This window comes from Bos taurus, chromosome 28 (genome assembly GCF_002263795.3).
Source record: "Bos taurus isolate L1 Dominette 01449 registration number 42190680 breed Hereford chromosome 28, ARS-UCD2.0, whole genome shotgun sequence".
Taxonomy (NCBI): Eukaryota; Metazoa; Chordata; class Mammalia; order Artiodactyla; family Bovidae; genus Bos; species Bos taurus.
In genome coordinates, this window is record NC_037355.1 from 34966353 (window position 1) to 34974075 (window position 7723).

At 56.3% G+C, this 7723-nt stretch overlaps 1 protein-coding gene across 1 annotated transcript; it reads left to right on the plus strand.

The window, feature by feature from the left end:
* The first annotated feature begins 352 nt into the window (after window positions 1–352).
* On the plus strand, window positions 353–7289 carry PPIF (peptidylprolyl isomerase F). The gene is made up of 6 exons (NM_001001597.2): window positions 353–632; window positions 1874–1904; window positions 2335–2423; window positions 4157–4253; window positions 4785–4860; window positions 6387–7289. The coding sequence occupies exons 1-6, from the start codon at window positions 435–437 to the stop codon at window positions 6520–6522; spliced, it is 627 nt and encodes a 208-aa protein (NP_001001597.2). The 5' UTR covers window positions 353–434; the 3' UTR covers window positions 6523–7289.
* The last annotated feature ends 434 nt before the right edge of the window (window positions 7290–7723 follow it).

The window sequence follows — 7723 nt, forward strand, 5'->3', positions numbered from 1 at the left end:
AGGGACAGTGAACACAAAAGCCTCAAAGGCAGACTTCTGTTATATTCAAAGAAAAACATATGGAGGCTCCTATTTTGGAGTTAACCACGTTTTAGCATTTACCCCTTCTTTTCATCTATTGGGACCCTCACAAAATAGAACCAGCCTCCGTTGGCAAAGTCGCGTCTGTCCCTCAGGTTTCCAGCCCTGGTTGGGGTGTGTTCAGACTTCACGCCCCACCGCCCCACCAGCCGGGGTGCGCTGCCATCTGGGACCAGCAGGGGGAGCCCGCGAACAGGTTGGAGGAGGCGGGATGGAGGCGGGGCCGCGAGGCCGGCTGGGCCAATAAAGGCGGCGGTGCGCGGCAGCTGCTGACTCTGCCCACTGGGCACTAGTGACCCTCTCTTCCGTCCTCTCCGTTCGCCGGTTGATCTCTAGCTCGGACCCGCGCGCCCATGATGCTAGCGCTCCGCTGCGGACCCCGCCTGCTCGGCCTGCTCTCCGGCCCGCGCTCAGCGCACCTGCGCCTCCCGGCGGTTCGCGTTTGCAGCAGCGGCAGCGGCTCCCACGGCTCGTCCTCTTCCTCCGGGAACCCGCTAGTGTACCTGGACGTGGGCGCTGACGGGCAGCCGCTCGGCCGCGTGGTGCTGGAGGTGAGACCACCGAACCGGACCGCTCTGGACTGGGCGTGGGGGACGGTCCCGGAAGAGCCTTGGACCGCAGGCCGGCGCTGTGCCTGGCTCGCTGGGTGACCTTGCTTCCTGCCCCCGGGCTCTGGGCCTCAGTTTCCCCATCTCTTAAGAAGGGGCATCGGACTGGTCTCTCCAGGCCTCCCCTTCGGATCTTTGAACTAGTGGAGGCGGGAGGGAAGGCGCGTGTGGAGGAGAAAGCTCAAGGTCAGATCGTAGGCTAGGAGGGTCCGCCCCGCTGGCCGGCCGCGGAGGGGCTCCGAGACTTCACCGTGTGGGCGCCTAGGCCCGAGCTTCGAGGTGGCTGTCAGGGGCTCGGGGGTCGGGGCGGCGGGCCGGCGGGGAGCTCACGTGTTGGCCCTTGCAGAAGGCGGAGCCGGCCTCAGCCCCGCCCCCCGCTATCGGGCTGTCTCGAGAGCTAAGGTGGTTTTGGGCCGCCTCCTCTCCCAGCAGTTCCCGCTGGTCTGGCCGCAGGCTCCAGCCACCAGACAGACGTGGCATAGACCTCTTGGGGTCAGGGCATTGTGCTCAGAGCTCTTTGCCCCAACTCCAACCCCAGTCACCCTCCCAAGGTGACACAGTGCCTGCCCCAGCTCTTTGGGCCTTTTTGAAGAACAAAGCAAGAGACCTACATAGTCCAGAAAATAACAGAGGGGAAGCTTGGGTGTAGCCTTCAAGCCCATTTTGAACAAAGGGGTCTTAGTTAAATTTCGGTTTCCTGTTCTGGAAAATGGAGAGCACCCGTTTATTTTAAAGGTTAGACACTAGGGTGGCTCTTGCAGCTGGGAGGCAAGAGGCAGGCTTGGATGGAGCTCCAGCCTTCCCTTTCCCCCACCCTCCTGCCTCTCTCTGAGCCTCAGTTTCCCACCTGCCCACTGGGGAGCTTGGACTGGCTCCCCCCAGGGGCCACCGTCTCTGCGTCTCTGAGGCTTTGGGCCCAGCTGAAGCAGCTCTGTCAGTTCTGCCCCCAGAACAAGGCCAGGGTGGTGTTGTCATCTCTTCTGACAGATTGGGAAATCGAGGCTGCCCCTCCCAACCTGCAATTCAGGAAGCATCTGGCAGAAATGATTGCTTAGGTGGCTTCCCACGGAGGATTGAGAATGACAGGAATGGTGCTTTCCCTCGCTCCTGGACCGTGTAGGGGGTTGGGTCCTTCCTTCACCTGCCTCTGGACTGAGCCTGTCTTCCCTCTCCTTTCCCCGCAGCTGAAGGCAGATGTCGTCCCAAAGACAGCAGGTAAGACGGGGACCGGGGCCTTCTGACTCTGGGCCACATGGAAGAGAGAGAGGCATGGTGAGGTGGGTGGGATGGTGAGAGGAGTCAGGGCGGAGACCTATGGCCAGATTGGAGTACACCACCACATGTGCTCAGCTGCTGGGGACCTTGGTGCAGCCTCTGAGCCTCTTGGTGGAGGCTGGACTTACCTGGCCTCCCTGCCCCACTGGCCCGGTGCTACTCCTGCCGCAGTGCTCAGATGCTGAGGTCAGGGCACAGGGCCACTTGGCCCAGATCACACCGTCAGCAGAGACCCCGGGGCAGGGATCTTCCCATGTCCGGGGGTGGGTGGGTAGAGAGGGTGCCGGCTGGAACCAGCTGTGGCCCCTGCACTGAGGCCTGGCCCTGCTGACCTGCTTTTTTCCTTCACCACCCACCCAACCCCACCCAGAGAACTTCAGAGCCCTGTGCACCGGGGAGAAGGGCTTCGGGTACAAAGGATCCACTTTCCACAGAGTGATTCCGTCCTTCATGTGCCAGGTATGGTGGGCCTCTTCCTGCCTCGACTTCTTCTTCTGTAAGTAGCATACTGACGGGGCGACCTTGGAGAATGTCACGGGGACTAGCCAGTGTGCTTGTGCCCGGAGAGTACTGGAAGGAGGGCAGCCGCGGCCATTCGCTCAGCCTGTCCTCTCCTTCTGAGAGTCTGGAGCTTGTCCTGGCAGCCATAGTGCCTTCCCTGCCCCAGGAGCTAAGCAACAGGACAAGCAGCAGGTCGGCCCTGCCTGGCAGCGCCGGGAGAGTGGAGCGGCGGAGGGAGAATGGCATCGGGGTGTGGATGTGCTGGGGGCTTTGGAGTAATAGCGTATTCGGTCTCTGCCCACAGCCCCCAGTGTGTCCCACCGAGCACTCGGCATAGGAGATAAGGAGGAAGGGGAGGAGGGAGGCCAGGCACAGACAAGAACACACAGGTCCAGACTTGGAGCCTCTCTCCAGCCTAGGGCGCCTTTCTCGGTTAAATGCATTTGCTCTTTAGTCATGTGTTCGGCCTCTTTTCAGAAGCATTAGCTTTGCTGTGTTAGAAGTGTTGTGGGTAGGTGTGGCAGGTGAGAATTTCCGCTGGTGCCAGGGCCTGAGCCATGCTAAGGGTTGTCCTGTGTTAGGTCAGACCCTGCTAAGACAGGGGCTTATGTCTGGGGCCAGCAGACCTAGAGGCAGGGGCATGGCTGTCATGACCTCTTTGAAGTCCTGTCAGCTGGGATTTCTGCCCCCCAGTTCCCTCTACCCTGACCTGGTGGCTGTCGTCACATCATGGTGAGTGGCATGGCTTGGGGCTGGGCCTGCTGACATGTTGAACATGAGGAATGCAGCGATTGGCGGGGGTTGTGGTTGTGGGACAGGCCTGGCCACAGCCCATGGCTCTCAGCTGCAGAGGCCCCCAGCTCTGCCTGAGGCTGTAGACTGAGCAGGAGCTGAAGTGGATGTCCAAGCTGGGCTAGGGTCTTCCTCTCACCACAGCAGGCAAGGGCAGGGACTCCAAAGCTGGCGGGCTCTTGGAAGCACGGGATGGTGGGACCGGGCACCGGGAGGCCCAGTCCTCTCTGGGGACACCTTATTGGCATTTGTGAATGCTTCAAAAGCAGGGCTGGTCAGGTCATCCCTCTCACCCGAGGAGGTCATCTCAGGAAAACAGCAATATGATGGTGGCTGGGGGCTGGGCTGGCAGACCCTGGGCTCTTCTGTCTGTGGCTCCTTGTGGCAGCCTCGGGCAAGCTTTGAGGAAGACCACTGGCCCTGGGTGGACTTTGTCCTGGGCCGGGTGAAAAGGAGATGCTGGGACAGGAACGGGGGCTCAGTGGAGGGACCTGGCTCTGTGCTAGCTACCCACAGACCACACTGGGGAGCAGGGACTCCTGGCCTCCTCCTTGTTTACCCTCCAAGAGTTGTGGGTAGAAAATTCTAGGTCACTTAAGAAGCAGCTCCAAATGGCCTAGAATTTTTAAGGATCATTTAAAATCTCACTCAGACAAAAATGAATCATTCGGAAACCAGGGTAGTTATTGGGGCAGAAAGTATGAAATCTTTATTTTGTTGCTGCTTATGCTCCTTAGCATTATATTAACCCTTCTATCATCGGGTATTTTCTGACCCCTTTGCCTGAGGGCTCCCCGCTGGGTGGGCTCTGTGTGGGCTGGGGGCTGTGTCGCAGCATGGGAATGGCACCCCTCTGCCAGCTCTAGTGGCGACACTCAGCCAGCGCTCCGTGTTCGCAGGCCGGTGACTTCACCAACCACAACGGCACAGGGGGAAAGTCCATCTATGGAAGCCGCTTCCCTGACGAGAACTTCAAACTGAAGCACGAGGGGCCGGGTGAGTAAGGCTGTCAGTCCCCACCTGGGTATGTGCCCTGAGCTGTGAGCCTGGTGCTGCCACCCCAGCAGGCCTGGAGGCTGCAACCTGATGGCTCCACATCCAGGGCACACGTTCCTTCCTTCAGTGTGAAGGGTGGGCTTGTTGGATTGTCTCAGAGGCTTTTTCATCCTGAGTGCTCAGTTTCAAAAACAAACCTTTCTTTGACCATCGTTCTTTGAGAGCTGTTAAGCAAAGCCCTAGCTTTGTGTTACCTTTAGGACCCAACGTGCGATGTGGAAAAAGCTAGAGTTCAGGACTGGAGGTCCCGCCCCTGCTCTACCACTGAGAGCTCCCAGGAGGCCCTTCCCTCCTGTGTCATCAAGGCGGACAGGCCCTGGGTGGCTATGTGCTCTGGGCTTGGCTTTCTCTTCTGAGCCCCAAGTATCTTCAGCCTCAAGTATCCTTCCTGTGGTTTGCGTCATCCATGCTGGAACAGCTCCCAGGTGAGATGCCTCCTGGGCAGCCTGGTCACCCCACTTGTTTCTGCAGGCGTCCTGTCCATGGCCAATGCGGGCCCCAACACCAACGGCTCCCAGTTCTTCATTTGCACCATAAAGACAGACTGGTGAGTTGCTGGCTCCTGGTCCAGGCCCTCTGGTAGCAGGGGTGGCCTTGAGCTGGAGGGGGAGGATAGTCTGAGGCCAAACTCTCTGCTCTGGGGCAGTAGCCCTCACCCGGCTGAGTGTGTAAGAGGAGAAAGTCCCCGAAAGGGTTGAGGAAGAATTTGGGCTATTTTGCAACTCTGTCTTTTATCAGGCTTCCCATTGTTGTTGTAGCTGGAATTTCTCAGTGCTCTGAGCATGCACATGCGCAACACACGTACACACAGGAAAGAATTCTTTTACCAAATGCATTGGGGAGATGCTGCAGAACTTATCAGGCCTCAGGATGGCCTGTGGCAGAAGCTTGCTCACTTGGTTTAACCTGCCATTTCCCAGCTTATTTAACCCTGGGCTGCACCTTGGAAAATGCTGCAGTAGACAGCATTTGGATATCACACCGGATTTCTCATCAGGCGTTAGCACCAGCCTGTGGCAGCCACCAGCGCCCCCGGACCCTCTTTCCCATTGCCCTTGTATTTTAGGGATGTCGTCCCAGGTCAGTTTCCCACTACCTAATCAGTTTTCTCTACTCAGAGTCCCCTGTGTCCTCACCCTGAGGCGCCTCAGCAGGGTGAGGGGACAACAGCTGGCCTGGAGCTAAGACTTAATAAAGCCCATTTCCCAGGACTTTAGGGAGACCCAGGTGGTGGTGGATACTAGTGGTCTGTAGCCTCTGAGCCAGAAGGGACACGGATGTTGGAGTGGGCAGGTTATTGCTGGCCCTGCCTCCCCTCCTTCCATGAAAACTCTTAGTGGATCCCAAAGGGTAACCAGTCTTGGTTGGTGGCCCTGAACTGAGCTGCCTTTTAGATTTTCGGGACTCTCTCAGACTGAGAGCTGCTTGGGACTCGAGTAGGTTCACCATACATATCATCTTGGCTCTCACCCCAGAATTCCTGACTGTTAAGGCAGTTCTATAAGGGCCTTCCCTGGTGCTCCAGTGGTTAAGAGTCCACCTTCTGATGCAGGGGGTACAGGTTTGATCCCTGGTCAGGGAGTTCATATCCCACATGCCTCGTGTCCAAAAAAACCCACAAAAAACATAAATAAACCCCAGAAACAATATTGTAACAAATTCAATAAAGACTTCAAAAATGGTCCACATCAAAAAAAAAAAAAACTTAAAATGATTCCATTTTACACAGACTTATTTCTTCAGAATAGTTCAATATCCCATCATCTCCCTGTGCAGGATGAGAACAATTCACCCTTTGTAGGTGAGGTTCCCAGGATTCAGGTTGAGTGGCCTGGCCTAAGGTCACACAGCAGGTGAGGCAGAACACAGCCTGGGAGGGAGCCGTGCTCTGGTGCATGCTGGGGGCTCAGCAAGGCTCCACACGGGACCTGTGAGGGGCTGGGCCAGCTTTTCGGTCTGAGCTCCTTTCAGAACTGCTGTTTTCAGTAAATAGTTCCATGACCTAGGGACTGTGACCCCGGGGGACATTGCAGCACTCTCATTTCTGCTTACCTGGCTCACCTCTCCTCCCAGGCTGGATGGCAAACATGTTGTGTTTGGCCATGTGAAAGAGGGCATGGACGTCGTGAAGAAAATAGAATCTTTCGGCTCCAAGAGTGGGAAGACGTCCAAGAAGATCGTCATCACAGACTGCGGCCAGTTGAGCTGACCCTGTGTGCTTCCAGGAGGCCTCTCAGGAATGTCAGACCCCACAGGGCCCACCGGGCAGCTTCCCCAGTGTCCTCCCTTCCCCAGTGCCCCGTTCCTGGACACCCATCGTGGACACAGTATCACCGCTCCTTGTAGGCATCGCCTGTGACCACCCGGCTCAAGTTCACCTGCGCCTCGGGCACAGATGATGGGTTAGCTTTGAAGGCGGTTTCTGCCTTTTCTTTGACCACAGGGGAAAGCCAGTTGCTGTAAAGCGCTGTCATATCTGTTTAATATTGTCTTTCTGATTGGAATAATTTCACTTGACTCCCTGGAGCTGAAGCTGTGACACTAACTACTCCAGGCTGTGGTGTGACCTGAGTTGGTGGCACAGGCCACAGACCTACAGAGCTTGGCCTTTGGAGCACACTCCAGGCCTTTGTGATGGTCCCGCAGCCGAGGCCTTTAATCCCAGCCACTGTGAATCCCGTTGGTCTGCTGCTCTTGTATTTGGGGAGAGCCCGTGGGGGTGGAAGCAGCTGAACCGGGGGACAGACCCACTGCAAGCTGTGCCTTGTCAATGTGAATTCCCAGGTTGAAAATAGCAATAACCTGTAAGTGCTATGTGCTCTGGAAGGAAGTCAAAGTGTATTTTCCTGGTGGGCTTTGATTTGTTTTTCTTGTGTGTTTAATAAATTAAAGCTATTGATTATGTACACAATATACTTTTGGAAAATTTCTTTATGTTCACCTTAAATGTGAAAATAAATCCTATTTTCTATAAAAGACTGTCTGGTGTCCATGCCTTTAGCAAGCACTGTCTGTAACACATGTGTCTGGAGCCAGCGTTTATTGTTAACTGCCGTCACTCCGTGCTCTGAGCAGGGCCTTTACGTGAACTTGGGTCCACCAGCAACCTCTGAGGGCATTCTTGTCAACCTGTTCAACAGGAGAGGATACAGGCTCAGACTGTCAGCACCCACAGCCCACCCGAGAGCCCTGGTGTGCCTCTGGCTGACTGAGCCTCAGTTTTGCTCAGCAGAGTAATGGGATAACAGTGCCCAGCACACAGGGTGGTGAAGGTTGGACATGATCTGTGGAAAGTGCACAGCACGGGCCCTGGCATGTGGTCTGGAGGGGCAAGGGCGCCATTTCTGGTGTGTCTGGGTCTTAGAAAAGAAGGAGCTCTGATTATGTCAGACTAGATGTGGACTTTATTT